Source organism: Leptodactylus fuscus, chromosome 5 (genome assembly GCF_031893055.1).
Source record: "Leptodactylus fuscus isolate aLepFus1 chromosome 5, aLepFus1.hap2, whole genome shotgun sequence".
NCBI classification, from domain to species: domain Eukaryota; kingdom Metazoa; phylum Chordata; class Amphibia; order Anura; family Leptodactylidae; genus Leptodactylus; species Leptodactylus fuscus.
Genome location: NC_134269.1, coordinates 145,597,939 through 145,620,531, shown reverse-complemented (window position 1 = coordinate 145,620,531; position 22,593 = coordinate 145,597,939). Strand labels below are relative to the sequence as shown.

The 22,593-nt window shown below is 40.2% G+C and overlaps 1 protein-coding gene across 1 annotated transcript in view; it reads left to right on the top strand.

Annotated features, from left to right (window-relative positions):
- The first annotated feature begins 811 nt into the window (after positions 1-811).
- The window catches only part of CPM (carboxypeptidase M), a 43,725-nt gene continuing 21,943 nt past the window's right edge, over positions 812-22,593 (top strand). The window contains exons 1-3 of the mRNA XM_075274438.1: positions 812-953; positions 17,500-17,597; positions 21,482-21,654. Of these exons, the coding sequence (XP_075130539.1) occupies positions 17,583-17,597; positions 21,482-21,654 (188 nt within the window). The 5' untranslated portion in view covers positions 812-953; positions 17,500-17,582. The remainder of the gene's footprint in view (positions 954-17,499; positions 17,598-21,481; positions 21,655-22,593) is intronic.

Sequence of the window (22,593 nt, the reverse complement as noted above, 5' to 3'; positions counted from 1 at the left end):
GTTACTTACCTATCTCCGGCTCCGCTGCAGTCCTCGGTGGTGTCGGCCATCTTCGAATGATGTCTGGGATGTCACATGACCCGGGATGCAGGCCCCGGTCATGTGACGTCAGGGAGAGTCACAGAAGCCTGCCCGGAGAGGTAAGTAACACGTTTTTTTATGCTACTTTACCTCCCCTGGGCCTCCGAAGTATCATTTAATATTTCATACACATATTTTGTGAAAAACTGCATTTACGGGATTTTCTTATGGGCTTCAGTTTTACGGCATTTACTGTGCCGTAAAACTATTATCAGTATTTTTCAGGTTGGCACAAATATGGAGATACCAAATTTATATAGTTTTTATGTAAGGCAAAATGATGAAAAAAATGGCTTTGAAGATTAGTTACTTTTGGACGCAGGGCTACCTAATGTGCGTGTGTTTTACTTTGCTCATTTCCTTTTAGATTTGCTCTAGGAAAAGAGGGTTACTTGAACTTATTATACTTATTTATTGTAACTTTTACTTATAGACACCCCCCATCCCCAGGGGTCTTGAGTCTAGGCTGCTGGCTGCCTTAGCAATGGATTGCTGCCCCTGCATCTCATTCCAGGGCAATCCGAGGCAAAATGTCAGCGCCCATAAGCCACCAGTACAATGGTGCCACCATTATTAATAGTATGACAGATGTCGGGAGAGGGTTAGTCAATTTCCCCACTGCTGTGATATGGATTGTTGTTAAATGAAATGAATCGAATTTCTAAGGATGTTCACAAGCACATGCTGAAGTTCTGTTAATTCTTTATCCTAGACTGCTGTGTGTATTGTGTGGCTGGGAGTTCTCCCTCTCTTGGTACAAAATCTAGACTTTACCTACCACAATTCTGCACAGTTGGAAACTATATTAAAGGACTTCAACTCCAGATACCCAGCAATAACATATCTTCACAGTATTGGCAAGTCAGTGAAAGGTAAGATTACTCAATTTCTGTCATTGTTTGCCAGATTAAAGTGATTAAGGGAATATAATTACAGAGAGAAGCTTTTACTGATATTTAAAGGGGTTGTACCCAGTGGCATAACTAAAGTTTTGTGCACTTTGGTGCAATCTATTGTCCAAGGCCCCTTACCTCATCCCTACAGCAAATTCTTGATAGTGATGGTTATGGGTAATAAGGCGTTTAATTGACCTTAGTGTGGTTAGGGTAATCTATGGGTCTGCTTGGTTCATGGGCCAGATGGAAGCTGCAATCTGAATACTGATATCAGTGCTTATGGGCCCCCTAAGGCTCATGGGCCCCAGTGCGGCTGCACCCTCTCAAGTTACGCCCCTGGTTGTACCACCAAGCAAGTTATAACCTATAACCCACCCATACTAAGAAATGAATCCCATCCATGGGAGAATTTAGCTTTAATTCAGCACACACAATAGCTTGGAGCCCCAGTAAAAGGGAACTTTATACTGTGTTGGGGCAAGTAAAGGGAGTGTTAGGCTGTGTAGAAACTAGTAAAAAGGGGTTTATTCTATATGGAGACCAGTAAAGGGGATGGTAAACTGCGTGGCGCAGTCATGTGTAAAATAAGGATCCTGCCTTTATACAGGACAAGATAGTGCAGCATGCTATACTATCTTGTCCACATTATTGTAGTGACTTGCTACTCAAGTATCACCTTGTGAAGAGTTTTCCCAGGTTGACATCTGCATTTGTTATATTTTATGTACGATGGTTTCAGTGTGACATACAAATCGTGTAATGCCTTATGATACTCCCTTGGTATAACTATATGCCTTATTTACTTGATCTCATCCTCTTATAATGTAGACGTGATAGCTTTACAGATACTGATATATTTCTAGTTTTTCCACTATAATAAAGAGTACACAGTGAAGCAGGTGAAGGGTGACATGCTGCTATGACAACTAGATGACGTCTAGGCACAAAGTTGACTCTCTATTCTGTCTTTTAGAAGTCAGCGGCTGTATGGTATAGATCATGACTGTGATGCAATGCATTTACTTACTATGTTGCGCTCTTTGTTATATATCTATGACTTGAACAAGATCACAAGATACTTTGTGATCTTCATAAATACCATAAGTGCATCTTAATCAAACGTTACACAATTGTGTGTCAGCGACTCGCAGAAGAGCATTGTTTACATAGAAATCAATGCAAACAGCTTTGTTCTCGAAGCCCATGCTATGAATACTGTATTATGCAGGGAGAAGGAAATCCATGAAGCACTCAGGTGAGTGTAAAATAGTCAGCCTGCCCTATACTAATGCAATATTCAATATTAAAAGAGCTACTAGTAAACTAGTTGACAATACTACATGAAGGTCTGAAGGCTGGGTAGATATCCTTGTTCCTGCCTGTTACTCATTGCCACAGCTTGCGCCAGGAATATAGTGGGGCAGATAAACTAGAACTGTTTCAAACTATACATCTATACACGGTAGTAAATAATGACCTTGTGACATCGTTTTTTTTTTTATGGACGTTACAAGGCAGGATTAAATTCAGTTCAAGTGAATGGGGGCTATTGAAACGCATCGAATGTATGGGAGATCCATGAAAACGAATGCCCCTTGGGTACACTAAGGGGATATTATACTGTGTTCGGGAACTAAGGAGTCATCATACTGTGTGGGGCACTGAAGGAACATTATACTGTGCGCGGTGGCACTAAGAGGGAATTCTACTATGTGGACCCACTAAGAGGACATTACACTGTGTGGGGGCACTAAGGTAGCATGATACTGTGTGGGGGCACTAAATGAGTATTATACTGTGTGGAGACACTAAGGGGAATTATACTGTGTAGGGGCACTAAAACGGCATTATATTGTGTGAGGGCAAATGTGGCTTTATACTGTATGGGGGCACCAATAGGGAACTATACCATATAGAAGCCACTAATGTGGTATACTGAGTGGGCGGCATTATATTGTATAAGATCATTAGGGGGGCATTATACTGTATGGGAGCACTAAGGATACATCATTACTATGTATTACACAGTGGAGTGCATTTTTTCTGTTCATGTAACCGTATGAAGGTTTGTTTTCTGCTAGAATTTTGTTTTTCCTAATGGAACTACTTAATATTTCATACAATGCATCGGGAGGCTTTAAAAACATTCTGAGCCGGGTAAAATTTTGAAAAAAGCAGCTGTGCCATTTTCTTATGGGTTTGCTTTAACAGATTTACAATTTGCCTTTATTCTGTATGTCAGTACAATCTTGGCAATACAAAAGTTATTACATTTTTGTTATGTTTTAAAACCGTTGGAAAAGTTCAAAATCTTTTCAGACAAAATTTTTCTTTGCATTATCCAAACAAAAGAAAAAGGTTTTTCCAGTATCCCTCCAAAACCACGGATTAGTTATAATAAAACATATTTATTTTTATTGCTAGAAGTTAAAATGCATGTGTGTATAGCGGCATAGTTCACAGCAGCCTATTTCGCGTAACTTTGACCATCAGCTGGTCACTGAAACCAGGAAGTAGAGGGGAGAGGAGACAGGAGAACAGTTGAAACTCTGAGATGGTAAAACCCCTTTAAGATAAGTCTTGATTACAGCATGCGGCAGGCTTGAACACTGTTGCTAGAAACATTAGATTGTTCTCGTGCTCAATTATTCATGTCATACTATAGTAGAAAGGAGTTTTGTCTTGTAAAGTCATGTGTATGTCAATCTTATCAATGTGTCTAGACCATTTTTACTGCTTCAGAGCAATGTGGAAACTGTAAAAATAGGCTCGGTTTATTTGGTATTTTTATTGAATTTACTTGAGAGCTGCAGATAGAGATGGAATAATATTTTATTGTTATTATTTTAAAGATCTAGCAAGATATAAACGGTATAAGAATGTCAAAGATATAAGCATGGGGTACTTACAAAAAAAAAAAAAGTCTCATAGAGACCCCCTTCTGCCATATGTAACTTGGATCTGTGTTGCTACATTTATCAGCTGATTGTTGGAGTGGCTCACTTCAGGTAGGTGGTCATGTACAGATAACCTCTTTATTTTGCCCAATGTGGCATATTTTTTACCAAACAAAATCTGTTATGCACATCATTTTTTTGTATTCCATTTCTAATGTTGTATGGATAGCATTTACAGATAGTCTTTATGCCATTTTTCTGTAGCTAAAACATTGCTGGAACAAAAAGATATGACTTTCAAAACATGCATTGTAATATGGTTTGTGCAAAAAAATATTAGATGAAATGGGGAGAATCAGCATATAAATAATCTAAACATAAAATCTGTAATATACAGTATTTTAATACACAGTCTTACATAAACTATGATACTCAGGAATGCTGAAAAGCCCTGGGGGGGCTACTACCTCCACCATCAGGTACTTTGCAGGTACCCTTTAGGTCTGCACTAGCCCAGGAAGTGAGCTGAACTAATTGGTCAAGTCTACTGGCCATCTGACAACTCCCATCATTCCCACTGTAACCACCAGCCGCCGGGTCCATCCAACTGGTTGCTGCACATTCACTTCTAGCCTCCTTCCTCAGCTATTTGCGAAGGTTGCATTTTTATTTCTTTATACACGCAATAAACTCTGACCCAGCATCAGCTTAGACTTATCTACGAATGTTTGGCCTAGCTTTCATGAAACAGCCATTTCCTTTCACATGGCGCAGCAAGGGATAGGAAACCGACATCTCGGTCTACCTGCAGCGCCACAAGGGCGCATTTCTGGTCACATGTTCATTAATAAGAAACGCTTCGTATACCGGCTAAAGTACACCCTTTAATTTTGTGCACTTACTTTCCGGACACCCTGTATATAAAACTATATATACAAGTGGCACATAATACAACAACAGTATATCATAAGTGTGCATAAGTGGTGGGTTGCTGCAAATGGACCCGCTTCACTCACTGCAACTCGCCAGATGGGGCTTGGGCGAAACCCCGTTCTCAAGATAGTTGTGGTTCTAAAGGAGGTTTATGCATCTATTGGTTATTTATGCATGAAACTGTACACTAAGAGTAAAGGATTCCTCTAACTACAGTATTTTCTGTCCTTCAGAGGTAACTACACAGTAATATGTTGTACAGAAGCTAAAGCTTCTACTCTGCTTTCACACTGTCGTATAAGTTACCATTTAATGAGGGAAGTAAACTCTAGACCTTTGTTCGCATTCAGTATGGCAGATATTAATCTGACCTGTACCACTAGCTTGATCAATGTATGAAAGTGAGCTTTGTGCTGTAACCCATTTCTTAGCTTCTTGTTCTGTGACTAAGAAAAAACAAGCTTTGTTACTATAACCTTTTTGTGTCCTCACAAACTACTGTATCTAATCATATGTTCCTTACAAACATCTATCTGTCTGCCTATCTATCTAGCAAAAAAGCACTGCGGGAAAAACTGCGATGGCAACACATCGTGGTTCTTTCCGCATCGCTTTTGACAGAAAGTTCGCAGAATTTTCCTCTGCAGACTTCCTGCTTCAATTATACCAATTTTAAAAAATGCTGGTGGTATAATTAACATGCTGCGATTTCCAAAACCACGACAGTTTTGCAAATCTTTTTGTGTCCGCAGTGTGTATTTTCATGCAAAGTGGGAATGGATTTGCTAGAACCCCATCCACTTTGCTGTGATTGTAAAATGCTGTTTTTTTCCACAGCGTTTTTGCTATGTAGGGCCCCGGCCATGTAGACCCACCCTAACCTCTTCAATGTTTACTTGTCAAGATCTTCATAAATCAAAAAACCACCCCATCAATTTAATAGATGGGTCCTCCAGAGAGCTGTCTATTGTAGTTAACTGATGGTCCTGAAGAGGGGACTCCAGGGGTCTCTGTCTACTCAGCATGCCCTAGTGGAGCGTTATTTCTCTATACCAGACAACCCCTATGTCTGGTGTTTGTAAGATGGCTTTTGGCAGGTGATCATAGGCTATATGGTGTTTGAAGGCTATAGTAGTCCGAACAATATTGTTTTTTTGTTGAGCGCTGTGAGTGGAGTCGGCCTTAGACACCTTAGAAATTCTCTTTTGATCGACTCATTGTGTTGAATGATAAAAGATCGCTAGATAAGCGCTTTCCATCAGTATACGGCTAATGATACATAGATTACTGGCTGAATGGTGAATTATAAATATATAGGGGAGATTTATGAAGACTGGAGTTATTCATTGAGTAATTACTCAAAGGAAAAGTAATGTCATAACTTGACATTCACATTAGTGATAGGCAATTCAGATGTCAGTTGCAAACACCTCATAGGATTATGTAATAGAGACACAACAACTATGATCCCTTTGTGAGTGTGATTCAGTGGGCCAGTCTAACTACCAGATTCCAGTCTTGACAGGTGCATATAGAGCAAGGTACAGAGGCGAGAATGGAGCTTGATGCAATATAAAATTCTGCGCATACAGCTCAATCATACAATGCTGTATAAACGGAGGTGGCCTATCATTGTAGCCAAATAACATGGTAACCTAATTTTTAAATAAGCAGAGTTGCAAAAGGAAGATCTTTGGAAAACCTTAATATTATCTGCACTCCAGAAATCTGGGAAACAGTCTCTGTCCAGCATGTATATAGAAGTACTTTCACTCTTGGAATCTTGAGGTTTTCTGAGGATCACCCATGCCCACCTCTCTGGCTAAAGCAATAGGCCGCATCCGTTTGCACACAGTATGACTGTGGTGTATGAACAGTCCTTTATGTGAGATCAGGTTATAAACCTAATACTTTGCATTGGTTGTTTGCCTTACATATATAGGATTTCTCCCTGAGGTCTGTAATGATCTCATCCCTTCTTAAGAGACAAGTAAGATGAACTATATATATTATTCAATGACTAATACAAACATGGGAGAATATACTCAATTATGTAGTCTTCCCTATTATGGGGCTCATAGATATTGACCATAACCATATTATCAATCTAATGCAGGTTTGCAGTCAATAATCAATGTCCATTTTTGACATATATAATTTTAGCACAACCTATTATGGTGTTCCTCCCAGTATTGCTAAATTATAATGTATTTTAATACGGTTTCAAACTTAAATTAGACATTGCAAACTTAGACTAAACAGTCTTATATATCAGACTAGATTCACACCTGCACCTGCTTCATGTTCGGGGTTTCTGTCCTCGGATCCGTTTGGAAGCAGGACTTTTCTCCCTGCATTTTTTCCCATTTTTCGGGTGGAAACTGGGCGGAAACCCAGCGGACTCCATTATAGTCTATGGGGTCCACAGGTTCTGCGGGTAACCGCTTTTTAAACAGATTAGGTTTCCGCTCTTTGGGTCCCCAATCAGACCCGAAGAACAGAAAGCTGAACGCTAGTGATTCTGGATGATAAATCTGACGCATCTTTAGATTTTTTTAGTTTAAATTTAGGCCACTTCAATGGGGTGAGCACTCAAACACAATCGCTATACAGTGGACAGAGCCTCTGCCTCTGGCTTTTTCCCTGTATATGTTCTGATGCCAGAGGCTACCTGGAACAACTGATAGGTACAAGGTTTGGATGTTAAACCTGATCTGACAATAATGAGCGATCCTGAGGATTACAAACAATCACCGGACCAGGAAATCTCTTTCATTTTCAATGGCTGACATGCTAAATAAGTTTCACAAGGTTTTATACCTGAAAACAGTACGGGACACTTTGCAAAACTTTTCCTATTAATGAGTAATCCGATTCATATTTGTATGATGACAAAAAGCTATCTGTTGTATTCAGTGTTTGAACATTACAAATGCAGTCTGTCAGTCCAATTACTAACAGGATTAGTTTGGGTGGGATTCTGTTACTGTTTTATTGCATATAGAAGAAAGCAGGGAGTGGTAATTGCAGACTAGACCAATCTGTTACATTTGTTTCAAGACAGTAGGATTCCAAATTAAGTCCCTATCATCTTTTAAGGGTGTTTGTACACTTAAGGTCTTAAGGTTAAGCCAGCAAGTGACTGATCTTGCTGATAAAACAACGCCTTGCAGAACACCCATATTGTGCATGTTCAAAGCCACAAACATTCAGTGGTGATTATAACAAACAACTACATACAACTGCTGGAAGAGGATGCGAAAGCTGGCAAGGGAACACTGGTTCAAAGTGGGCTCTTCCCTAACCAGTTCGTAGACACTTTGAGGAGGGGGGAATGTGGGATAATTATCTTGTTTGGAACTGGTCTGTGAGGCAGAAAAGTCTGGGAACCGCTGGGGTATAACTCCTGGAGCACTCCATGCTAATGGTCTTTTGTGTTTCGGGGTGTTCTTGGTGTTAGGTGTGAATGAAAGCACAAGGAAATGGGATGGCATTTGAAACTGGTGAGTTTACTTGGCTTAGTGTGAGACCCCATCTTTAAGCCATGTTTAAAGATGAGACCCCAGAGACTATTAAACCCCTACACCCACCACCCCACTGAATCACCTACTCACCCTACGCCCACCCATACCCACATGCCCTATACAAGAATGACAAGATCCCAAGGACACTAACCCTAACGCCAAACCACACACCCCACCCCCAAACATCCTTTGCTTTGGCAATACCAACTGTGTTTTCAGTTATGCTAATAAAGCCCTTTGTATTTGTATTTCTTTCATCCCGATAAAGCAATATGGAAGCACATTCACTTTCAACAGCATAATCTACACGTCAGTCGCTTTACAAACATGGGCAGGAGAGGCTACTGCCTCTGGCTCTTTCCACCATGGCAATCTTGGACAACTCCTTTCCAACCACTATTGAGGACATACAGGGCACAACTTCCTGCTGATTCCGCAGTGGAGATATGGGATTATATGAAATATACTTATCATGTGATACTAAATTTAACCTCTTATAGATAAAGAGACATGACACTTACGTGGTATTAAAGATAACTTATTGGCTACGGCCTTTATTAAGATATAACTAAAAGTCAGGGTTCAAAACTTTTACAATGTTAAAACATAGAAAAACATCAAGAAAAAAGAAGGACCTGGTAATAATTTACAAACACTAGTATAAATATGTTTCATTAAAGACAAAGCGAAACTAAATGACGTAATAATTTAACTACCAAACAGGATTTAAATGACAAACAATTTACTGCATATAAAATCCCTTTATTATCCGTGTGCAAAAACAACCTCTTATCTCTAAAATATTAACCCTAAATTACCAGAGCTACTACTACCAGAAACAATTCAAGCAATACCATGTCCTTCTCTGTGCAAGACTGATGCCAATTTCCTGCATACCAGCGGCCATTCCAAGAGGCCCCAAAGCCATTAGATCCAGCAGGATGTGTAAACACCTGAATTTCAGTAACTGGCACAAAGTCAGACTTCCATAAAGGCCTCCTATTAAACTAAGATAGGAAATCCAACGAAACTTGCAAGTCTTCCTTTACTTCCTGCTCAATTTTAACATACAAGAAGGGGTTTTAATACCAGTAGTTAGAAAAGACAAGCATCTGCAGAATACCCTACCCATCGGCATAACCCTTCTCCTTATTAGAGAACGTAATGCCCATTTTGTACAATATTTTATTTCCATAAGTAACTGAGACTCCTCCTTCTCAGAATCAATGACAGTACCTAAATAGTCAATGAACTGTCTTATCGATTATTAATGGATCACCAAAATCTGAACATAAAACAAAAACGTGTTTAATAGAGATGAGCGAACAGTGTTCTATCGAACACATGTTCGATCGGATATCAGGGTGTTCGCCATGTTCGAATCGAATCGAACACCGCGTGGTAAAGTGCGCCAAAATTCGATTCCCCTCCCACCTTCCCTGGCGCCTTTTTTGCACCAATAACAGCGCAGGGGAGGTGGGACAGGAACTACGACACTGGGGGCATTGAAAAAAATTGGAAAAAGTCATTGGCTGCCGAAATCAGGTGACCTCCATTTTAGACGAATAGTGGATTTCAAATCCGGGTCATATGAGAATGTGAACTTTGTGACTATGAGACAGGGATAGCTGTACAGGCAGGGATAGCTAGGGATAACCTTTATTTAGGGGGGAATGTTATTAAAAATAACTTTTTGGGGCTCTATCGGGTGTGTAATTGTGATTTTTGTGAGATAAACTTTTTCCCATAGGGATGCATTGGCCAGCGCTGATTGGCCGAATTCCGTACTCTGGCCAATCAGTGCTGGCCAATGCATTCTATTAGCTTGATGAAGCAGAGTGTGCACAAGGGTTCAAGCGCACCCTCGGCTCTGATGTAGCAGAGCTGAGGCTGCACAAGGGTTCAAGCGCACCCTCGGCTCTGATGTAGGAGAGCCGAGGGTGCACTTGAACCCTTGTGCACCCTCGGCTCTGCTACATCAGAGCCGAGGGTGCGCTTGAACCCTTGTGCACACTCTGCTTCATCAAGCTAATAGAATGCATTGGCCAGCGCTGATTGGCCAATGCATTCTATTAGCCCGATGAAGTAGAGCTGAATGTGTGTGCTAAGCACACACATTCAGCTCTACTTCATCGGGCTAATAGAATGCATTGGCCAGCGCTGATTGGCCAGAGTACGGAATTCGGCCAATCAGCGCTGGCTCTGCTGGAGGAGGCGGAGTCTAAGATCGCTCCACACCACTCTCCATTCAGGTCCGACCTTAGACTCCGCCTCCTCCAGCAGAGCCAGCGCTGATTGGCCGAATTCCGTACTCTGGCCAATCAGCACTGGCTAATGCATTGTATTGGCGTGATGAAGCAGTGCTGAATGTGTGTGCTTAACACACACATTCAGCTCTACTTCATCGGGCTAATAGAATGCATTGGCCAATCAGCGCTGGCCAATGCATTCTATTAGCGTGAACTGAGTTTGCACAGGGGTTCTAGTGCACCCTCGGCTCTGCTACATCAGATTGCTACATCTGATGTAGCAGTGCCGAGTGTGCATCAGATGTGTAGTTGAGCAAAACTGACTCAGCACTGCTAAGTCTCTGCATTCGCATAGGAATGCATTGGCCAGCCTTCGGCCAATCAGCGCTGGCTCTGCCGGAGGAGGCGGAGTCTAAGGTCGGACCTGAATGGAGACTGGTGTGGAGCGATCTTAGACTCCGCCTCCTCCAGCAGAGCCAGCGCTGATTGGTCGAGTTCCGTACTCTGGCCAATCAGCACTGGCCAATGCATTTCTATGGGGAAAAGTTAGCTTGCGAAAATCGCAAACTGACAGGGATTTCCATGAAATAAAGTGACTTTTATGCCCCCAGACATGCTTCCCCTGCTGTCCCAGTGTCATTCCAGGGTGTTGGTATCATTTCCTGGGGTGTCATAGTGGACTTGGTGACCCTCCAGACACGAATTTGGGTTTCCCCCTTAACGAGTTTATGTTCCCCATAGACTATAATGGGGTTCGAAACCCATTCGAACACTCGAACAGTGAGCGGCTGTTCGAATCGAATTTCGAACCTCGAACATTTTAGTGTTCGCTCATCTCTAGTGTTTAACAATTGAGAACAAACCAAAGACTCCCTAGGACCAACAGACATAAAGTCATCTAGATTTTGAGAAATTCCACCTCGTTCAATAAATGACGAAAAAGCCTGAAACATATAACAAGTAAGTGAAAGTGAACAGCCCATAGGCAAACATTTGTCAAAATAATAATTATTCCTAAACTGAAAACCAAGGGATTTAAACTGGACGGATGTACGGGTAACAATCTAAAACCAATTTTTACATGTGCTTTTACCATTAATGCATCCTTTCCCAATCTACTCACTATATCAACAACTTGGTCAAATGAAGTATACTTGATGGACTCATGTCTTTATCCAACCTCATCTACTATGTAACTATGTAACTATGTAACTTTACTGTACAAATCTCTTTACGAAATAAAGCCGAATTTGAGAAGTGGATGGTCTTTGGGGCAACATTGAGTATAACCACAAACCAACAACTTCTACTCCCCATTTTAAATTACGGAAAACCGCCAATTTTTTACTTAAATGTTAAAATAGTATTTGGTGTTAAATAGTAAAAAAAAAAAATATAATATAGATGATATATTCCCTTAAAATATATTGTTTATGTGTGAACTCCACTTTAAGATTGGATAGAGGATAATTGTCTATAGCAGGAAAGCTCCTGGACCTCAGTGCTCTCAAGAGTTTGCATCACTTGGCTTTATGTCAAGCAGATTAGTTACTCCTGTTATTCCTGTTATTTCAGTTCCAAAGTAGTTCAATTTGTTAGAATACATATGACATACAACAATAGGTTGGAAAGTACTGAAATATGTGGTATAAGGCAGAAAAAAGCAGAGATCAATGAGTAAATACTATTTTAAGAGCAAGGAGTGGCAGCTCAACCCGACCAGCACTGCTTTGGCCTTTCTTTGTTGTGATACTTGATAAAATCCGGTTAGACACCTTAACCCCTTCCCGACATGCGCCGTAATAGTACGACGCGTGTCGGGTCTGTAACTATGGCGACCGCCCGGGAGCCGGGCGGCTGCCATAGCCGCCGGGTGTCTACTGCTTTAAGCAGTAGACAACCGGCTCCAATGCCTCCGATCGGTCCCCGGACCGATCGGAGGCATTAACCCCTCCGGCGCTGCTGTCAAAGGCGCCGGAGGCGCCATTTTCCTGGCGGCGCAGGGGCGCCGCCATTTTGGCAGGGATCGCCGGCTCCTGGAGCATGCTCCAGGGCCGACGTCATGTTGCCATGACAGCCGGGAGCCTTGTTAAAGGCTCCCAGCCGGTCTGCAAATTCTCTCTTTTGCAGGCTGGTGTATGCAGCCTGCAAAAGAGATGATGATTTTTTGCAATGCATTGCAATGCATTAGCATTGTAATGCATTGCATTAGTGATCAGACCCCCTGGGGTTCAACACCCCTAGGGGGTCTAATAAATGCAAAAAAATAAAATAAAAAAAAAATAAAAAAAAATATAAAAAAATATAAAAAGTATTAAAAGTTCAAATCACCCCCCTTTCCCTAGAACAAATATAAAAGTAGTTAAAAACTGTGAAACATATACATGTTAGGTATCCCCACGTCCGAAATCGCCCGCTCTACAAATCTATAAAAATATTTTTCCTGTTCGGTAAACCCCGTAGCAGGAAAAATAGTCAAAAGTGCCAAACCGCCATTTTTTCACTGTTTTGATTCTGATAAAAATTTGAATAAAAAGTGATCAAAGCAATAACATTTCCCGAAAATGGTAGAACTAAAAAGTACACCCGGCCCCGCAAAAAAAGACGCCCTATGCATCCCCGTACACGGACGTATAAAAAAGTTACGGCCGTCGGAATATGGCGACTTTTAGAAAAAAAATTTTTAACACCGTTTTGGAATTTTTTTTAGGGGTCAAAATGTAAATAAAACCATATAAATTTGGTATCCCTGGAACCATACCGAAACACAGAATATAGGGGACATGTCATTTTGGCTGCACAGTCAACGCCGTAAAACCGAAGCCCATAAGAAAGTCGCAGAAATGCATTTTTTCTTCAAATCCACCCCATTCTGAATTTTTTTCCTGCTTCCCAGTACATTATATAGAATAATTAATGGTAGCATCATCAAGAAAAATTTGTCCCGCAAAAATTAAGACCTCATATGGCTCTGGGAGCGGAGAAATAAAAAAGTTATGGGGTTTAGAAGGAGGGGAGTCAAAAACGAAAAACGAAAATCAAAAAATGCCATCGGCGGGAAGGGGTTAAAAACATATTTCTAACATATTCATTGTGAGCATAAAAATCATAATTCTACATTTATTGCTGGGAATACATTACATATTAATATTTTGTAAAACAACAAAGGGCATAAACCATAACACGTGGAGGTGAAGACAATATACCAACAAGAGAAAACAATTCACACAAAATTATAAAAATAGAAATATATTTAATTGTACATGTAGATACATGCAAGAAAATTACAATAGAATAAATAGAGAAAAAGTAAAATCGGGAAAAGGACATGGACGTCCTATAAAGTACCAGTAACAACCTTATGTGGTATAAAAAGGGTTAAATCCTAGATGAACATAGACATGTATAAGTATGTGACATGAAGAAATCGATGATTCCAGCACCAAATCAAGATGGAAATCTTCTTGTAAATTAAGAGAAATTTAATAGAAAATTAAAAACACATCATGTGTCCATAAAAAAAAGAATAAAAGCAGCCTACATGTTTTGGGAATAACCCACCCTTACTCATGGCATGCGATAAGCAAGACCGGAACATGCTAATGTGCTGCACACATGCACAGAGACGTCTTTAAAGCCTACAGCCCTATACTAACTATAAGCGGGGAAAACATAACAAGTCTCGCGATGAGCAAGATCCAGGCATATCACAACCATTCACTTTTAATACAAAGCCCATGTGCAGAGTCATCATTGAAGCCCGCAGCCTTATATTATTTACAGGTAGAGAAAGCATCCCAAGTTTCGCTATAAGAAAGAACCAGGCATGTCACAGACAGCGCGTAGCCTCATAGAGACGCACCAGATACCGGAATAAACCACACTATAAATACATGGCCAAACAAAACAAACACACAGCCTGAATCACATAGTCATAAACAAAATATCAATAAGGAAATAAGAATCTATAGACAGCCCACAGAGAATAAACATATATCATAATATACGCCTATCCAATGCAGACATATACGGTATATAAATATAAAAACTAATACACATATTAAGTACCAAAAAGTGACAAAATTCAAGGTGTTAAGACATTGGGAAAAACCACAATGAAGCAAAAATGTATGTAAAAAGTGTAAATGCAAAGATGCTATAAAATGTTTTTACAATAAACAAACGAAATAGAGATAATAAAAAATAAATAAATAATAAATACTTGTCTATAGCAGGAAAAGCCCCAGTAACAGATTAGTTACTCCTGTAAGGGGTGTTCACACTACCGTCGGTGTCCGACATGTAGTGTCCGCTCCTAGTGTCTGCTCAAAATCTGTCAAGGACACTAGGAGCGGACACTAGCTGTGTCCGTGACACCTGTCATTTATTTCAATGGGCATCGGGTGCGTTCTTTTGCACTCCGTGCCCGTCCTTTCCTGTCTGCAAGTGAAGATGTCCGACTTCTCAAGCGGACAGAAAAACCCTGCATGTAGGGTTCCTCTGTCCGCTTGTGAAGTCGGACATCTTCACTTGCGGACAGGAAAGGACGGGCACGGAGTGCAAAAGAACGCACCCGATGCCCATTGAAATAAATGACAGGTGTCACGGACACAGCTAGTGTCCGCTCCTAGTGTCCGTGACAGATTTTGAGCGGACACTAGGAGCGGACACTACATGTCGGACACCGACGGTAGTGTGAACGCTCCCTTATTCTTGTTATTTCAGTTCCAAAGTAATTCGCATTGTTCTAATACATATGACATACAAAAATAGGTTGGAAAGTACTGAAATATGTGGTATAAGGCAGAAAAAAGCAGAGATCAATGAGTAAATACTATTTTAAGAGCAAAGGAGTGGCAGCTCAACCCGAACAGCACTAGCTCGATCTTTCCTTGTTGTAATGCTTGATAAAATAAAGTTAAACACCTTAAAAACATAGTCCTGCACGAAAAGCTATATGACCCAGAAAGCTGAAATATTTGAAAATGTTTCTGATCTGTGATTCAAAAATGACCTGGCTGTTATAGGGTTAATGTAGATTTCAATTGTGGATTGAACTGGATGTGGCTGCCACAGTTAGCTTATCACCTGGGGTTTATAAGATGTATATTGCTCACACGTAGACTGCTTTATGTGTATATTTTTATGGTAACAGCCTTAATCAGTTGGCCTAGCTATGAAATTTATATAATGATTTGTTTTGCACAACACTAAGGAAGTAAATATGTGAAAAGCCTAATTTTTCTTTATAGTCTGTCGTAGACATCTGAGTCATAATTTATGATCAGGCTTCCATCTCTAACATCAAAAACATTAGGTTAGTTCTGGGCCGCACATGTGTGGTGCAGAGCTTTAAGAGGTTAACTGCTGATAGTTCTGCTTCTGTAACACATAAAACTGAGAGCCTTGTGTGATTTGTAATGGTGAGAAGCTTGGTTTTAGGTCCAGCAGAGTCCAGCATATTGGTATCTGATCTGATCTCCCCCTCCTAGTGTGAGGCTACATTCGGACGACTGATGTTTTTTTTACGGGTATTTTGCACCAGAAGGGCACCTGTTTTCTCGGATTCGCCATACATTTGAGAATGGCCATTAAATAGCAGATGACCTATACTTTGATAGTCCATGACAACGTGATCATTAAAATAATGGTCATGTGAATAGCCCCCATTCACTAACCCTTAATATAATGCTGAGATGTCCATTAAAAAAATGAACATCACACAGACATTAAACATTGTTGTATGAATGTAGCTTAACTCTTCTCATGTAATTTATGTATAGACTTCTGAGGTGATTGTTTTTATAGATAAACAGGTGATTTTTAACATTACAGAGGGAAAGCTAAAAAGGATATGTTATACCCTGATTTACAGCTGAAAATCCTGGTGATAGGTTTATATACTTATTCATCATACATTAAACACAGATAACTATGCTCTATGGATAACCTAAACCAGGGGTGTCAAATTCATTTTTGCTGAGGGCCACATCAGCCTTATGCTTGTCTTCAAAGGGGCATTAGTAATTCTGTGACTGTGTATAAATATGGCTACACCAGTTAGGCCTAGTTACATGTGAAGAACATTGAAGGCAACCGTAAGGTAATACCATAAGTAATAGTGTCCTATGTATCCGTCCCTAAAGGTGATAGTCTCCCCATAAGTAATAGTGTCCTATGTATCCGTCCCTAAAGGTAATAGTCTCCCCATAAGTAATAGTGTCCTATGTATCCGTCCCTAAAGGTAATAGTCTCCCCATAAGTAATAGTGTCCTATTTATCCTCCCCTTTCCTCTGGCAAAAGTGTCATAATAGTTCCCGAACAGGTAATAGTGCCCCATAGATAATAGTGCCTTCATTATGCGCCGTCCTCAAGTAATAGTCCCCCCACATAGATATGTGTACCTATGTTATTGTCTTCCCGGCAAGGGCGATTGTATAGCGGTTTATTTTGTCTTTGGCCGGAGGTTCCACAGCGCTGCACAGCTGTAGAGTGCTATGGACCTTCTGGCTGAAGACAGAACAAACTGAACAATTGGGCCCAACGTAGCTTCACCATTTAAGTGGCCCTGGGCTACAAAACAGAAGGCTACAGACTGGATGTGTCCCGCAGGCCTTGTGTTTGGCATCTGTGGCCTAAACCATATGGTTGCGGGGTATAGGTTTTTAAAGTGTCAAATGGTATAGGAATAGAAATAAGTTAATTTACCACAGCATCCAACAGGGCCTGTGTAAAGTAAACCTGCAAGAGTGTTTCATTAGTAAATGGGATCCTCGCATCCATGAAAGGGTTGATGTATGTAAACAATAGCAGTTTAGGGTAAAATGTCAGTCCTCATTTAGGAAACTATGGTTGTATTACAATTAATGTTAAACATTTTCCAATCCTAATACTTTCTTATGTCCTGTTTTCCTACAGGTAGAGACCTTTGGGTTTTCATTGTGGGAAAATATCCAAATAAGCATACAGTTGGAATTCCTGAATTCAAGTATATTGCAAATATGCATGGGAATGAGGTATGTGTCTGCTATAATGATCCTAAATAGCTGCGGAACTTACGCCTGGTTCACATCTGCGTTTGAGTTTCCATTTGGGGAGTCCACTTGGGAACGCTATAATCAGAAATCTATGCGCATAGAAAAGCGGTTACATGCCTGGGAACACACGCGACCCCATATACTATAATGGGGTTTTTGCGGTTTCCACACGAAACATGCGGAGAGAGAAGTCTTGCAAGCAGCACTGTTCTCTCTGCATGTTTTGTGCGGAAACCGAACGGAAACCACACGGACCTCTTGGAATCCGTGTGTTTTCCCAGGTAGCTACTTTATAATGCATATAGGATTCTGTTTGGAGGGTCCCCAAGTGCACTCCCCGAATGGAAACCTAAACACAGATGTGAATTGGGCCTTACATCTATACTCTGATGTGGTAAATGATGAGATTAATAAGCAGAATTAATTTTTTTTTATGAACAGAAATGTATGAATAAATGTATGTATTTTATACATTTGTGTGTATATATATATATATATATATATATATATATATACATATATATGGCTGGTCAGGTAATGGAGGGGGTGTACATCTGACCCGGACTACTAAGGTGAGTGAGATGAGAAAACTCCAGAAGGAATGTTTGTTCTCAGCAGACAACTTTCGTCTGCTGAGCATTTTGGTAAATGCTCAGTATTGGGCTGGATTTTTAGGAATGACAGGTAGGTTGGTAGTGGGACCTGTAATTCCACCCCCCTCCAGTCCACACTTTGGGGATGTTCTGGCAGCGACTCAGCTTCAGAGAGTCTGCTCATCAAGGAAGCTTAAGAAGCCAGCTCCAGCAGCAGACTGTGGGCAGAGCTTGGCTGGAGAGCCATCAGAGAGGTCATATTTTTGTGTCCATGAATGATTCTACTGTCTTTTGATTTCTGTTACTCTAGGTGAGGTAACCTATTATATGTTTAGTTAGAGCCTAGCCGGGCAGGTATTTATTTTTGTATTGTTTCCTTTTGTTGCTGCACTATTTTTTTGAGTGAAAATAAAACTCTACCTTTGTTTTGGACTAAAGAAACTGGACTTGTGTGTCTATGCCACCCCACCTAGCAACCCCACACCCTGACAATACATATAAATATATATATATATATATTTTATTTATATAGCGCCAACATATTCTGCAGCGCTTTACAATTTGTAGGGTTAAAGTACAGACAAGAAGATACATTACAAAAAATAGCAAATTCACACAATGGGACTGAGGGCACTGCTCGCAAGAGCTTACAATCTATGAGGTAGAGGGGGTGACACAAGAGGTAGCAGGGGCTGCATTGCTTATACAATGGTCCAGCCATTTGTGTTATAGAGGTTACTGTCATTACACATATAAATAAAGCTGTATGAGCCGTCTCCAGTCAGTGTCCTTTAATGTGCACATGGTGCTTGGACATATGATGTTACAGCCTGATACGACATCTGTAGGGTATCCTGTAGGGTAATGTGGGAGCGTGCACAGAGGAGGGTATTTTTTCAGAATTCTAATTGTGGAAAGGTTTAGATTAGGAATTATGATAAACCTGTCTGGAAAGATGTGTCTTTAGTTTGTGCTTGAAGCTGTAGAAATTGGGAGTTAATCTGATTGTCCACGGTAGAGCATTGCAGAGAACTGGTGCAACTCAGGAGGTCTTGTGTGTATGTGTATACAACACAGTGGAAAAGTTTGGAAGAAGGTATGGAAGAAATGCTACAAAGTAAGAATACTTTTAATGGGGTTGTCCAGCACCAAATCAAATTCTCAATTAGGATAGGTCAAGTGTGAGAGTCCAACAGCCAGAATTCCCCCTCCCTTTGTCGGAGGCCTTGAGGAAGCGTAACAGCATGCAAAACAGCTATTGCCTGTTTCTTTTCCCCACAACTCACTATATGACCATGCTGTAAGAAATTGCGCAATACAGAAACATTTTTATGGATGGTGAGTGCCGCCTTTTGATTTTTACTTATTGCAACTATTGTGAACTGTAGATTTAGCTGAGCACCACCAGATTTGGGTAAAGAGATCTCAGTGTTTGTCCCTTGTTAAGGCAATTTAATATTAGAGGAGGATAATGCCAGCTATTTTTATATTTATTTTTTATACAAAATATTGATTTGATTAAGATTTCACTTTTGCTCATTCGCTTTATCGTTGGGTAATTGGAAAAAATAAACTACGGTATTAGGGCTGTGGAATCGGAGTCAGGGCCAAGTTTTGCTGGAGTTCGAATCAGACAAAAATTACCAGCTCGGGCTTCAAAATAGAATTATGTTTAGTTATATTATATTATACAATTATTAGCATTTTTTTCACATGTGCCTAAATCATTTGCACAGATATGCATATATATATATATATATATATATATATATATATATATATATATATATATATATATGTTCTCTTACAATGCCCCTAAAGATTAGAACATTTACTAAGGAAGTTGCCAGTAACAGTAGTAGTGTAGTGTTTGCGCAAAACACAATTTTTCTTTCCAAGCTCACTAGCTACCATCTAGTAACAGTGCCATCTTGTGGAGAGCTGATAGAACACATCATACATCTCTGTATAATACTGGAATGTCTCAAGTATTCACCCAGTCTGTGGTACGGCACAGATGCCTCTTGGATGATATCCATGTGCCGTCTTTGTCTCCATTCACTTCATCAAGTGAGCCGGGCCACAAAATGGACAGGTATAATACATCTGTGTGTTTATGTGGCCACAAACATAAATAGGTCAATGTGCTATCTATGAAAACCAGCTACCACACTGAAAAAACACACAGTCATGTGTATAGAGTCTTACTGTTAACCTGTTAAATAGTGTGCTAAATATATTAACATAGTGGTGAGCAGTTATTTACCATGTCACGTCAGTAACAGGAAGGAACACATTTTTCCTCCAGACTTAGGATTGGCAAAGACCACAAGTGATACAACTACTGTGTCTGCTCCTGGCAGCTTGGAAGCAAGCAGGGGCATCAGTGCACTACACCTTCTGTTTCTAGGGTCCTAGCAGCAGGGACAGGAGAGGACTCTGGGGGAACAGCATCAGGTGATCAGTGCTTTTGCTTTTTTTGTTTTTCCCTTTGATATATTATAGTTGGGGGGCAGCAGAAGGAGGCTATATATAATATACTTACTATGGGGGCCATATTATGGGGCATCATACTGTGTGCAGGACATATTTAGAGGGCATTATATTGGGGGTTGGGACATTAAGGGGAATTAAACTGCAGAGGTCAAATTAAGGGGGCATTATTATTTGGGAGCCACATTAAAAGTGCAATTACACTGTGGGCCATATTATGGGTAATGGTATACTGTGTGGGGCGTATTAAGGGGGTGTTATAATGTAGGGGCCACACTGAGGGGGGAATTATTCTGTGGAGAACATAGTACTGTAGGGGCTACAAGGGGTTGTTATATCTAAAGGAACATGGCTGGTGGTGTGATTTATGATACACAAAGTCGCCGTGATACACTGTGCACACTGCAGATATTTTCCCTGCTTCAGTCCTCTGAAAGTTGGGATGTATGAGTAAAATGGTTGTGATTTATACTGTGCGTGATACTGGTGTTTTCTGTTATTCTGTTAAAAATATATTTTTTGTGGCTAGTTCTTCCATTTAATAGTTGCACGGTTTTCCAGGTTTATGTACAAAAAAAGAAATAAAATAAAATGTGCAACAGGTAACACTTAAGAAGCAATACACTATAAATGCTTAATAGTACTTAATAAAAACCACTGGTGTCACACATGGCCACTTCACCTATATAAAACGTAGCTGTTAATGTCCCTTACTCCATGATACAAATAAATAAAGTGATATATGAGTTTTAATTGTTTGTTCTTGTTTTGTTCTAGGTAGTGGGGAGAGAAATTATGCTCCATTTGATTGAGTACCTGCTGACAAATTATCAAAGTGATGCCACTATTACACAATTGATAACCAACACCAGAATACATATTATGCCTTCTATGAACCCAGATGGCTTTGAAGCTTCCTTATCTCCTGACTGTAGCTCTGATACAGGCAGGCAAGTAGCCAAAATATTTTAACTGTTCAGATGTTTGACTGTAAAAGTGTAACTCATTTGCTATTTACTTATCACATCGTATTCCACATTTCTCTACAGATAGTATTATTACTCACTATCCCAATATAAATCCCCTATCAGTATGTCTTTGGAGCATGGGAGGAAACTCACACCAACAAACGGTGAACATGCAAACTCCATACACATGTTGTCCTTGTTTGGATTTGAACCAAGGACTCCAAGCAGCAGTCTTAACCACTGAGCCACTGTGCTGCAGTATTTTCTTTCATATATACAAGTTATCTATCAAAGCCATATAGATATTATTGACATATTTATATATTTGTAGGAGCTTTCTGTTAATGTAAAAAAAATTCTGTCATATGAATTCTGCTGCCATATTTGAGCCCATCACATAATAGAGGGAAAGCTGAGCTTTGTGATATATAGGCTTATATGATTTGGAGTAAAATTGCTGAGTGAAAAGTAGATTTAATTCTGACAGGACTCCTCGGATAGTCAGTGAGAGTCTTGCTTACTTGTCTCTTTGATAGTAATTGACTTGCCATTTTTTGAGTGCACAACATATTGCACTACTTATGTAGTGTTATGCATTATACTGTATGTTGCAAACTGAAAGGCAGTGTTTTAGGCTATGTACATTGGGTCTTTATTAGCTCTCAACTGCCAGGTAAATCGTGCTTGCAGGTGTGCTACAGCCTAATAGAGGGGGCAGTCTCCTATTGGAGCCATTTAAATGCTTCTGTCACTATTGATCATGTCATCTAAATGGGTTAAACACAACAACATGTGAGCAGATGCTTAGCTGTGAGTACAGAGCTAGGCACCTGCTTCACATACCCGGCCTATTCTGATACAACTAATGAAGAAAGTATTTAGTACAAGGTCTGTAAATGACAGATGTAGAAAGTTAGTGTG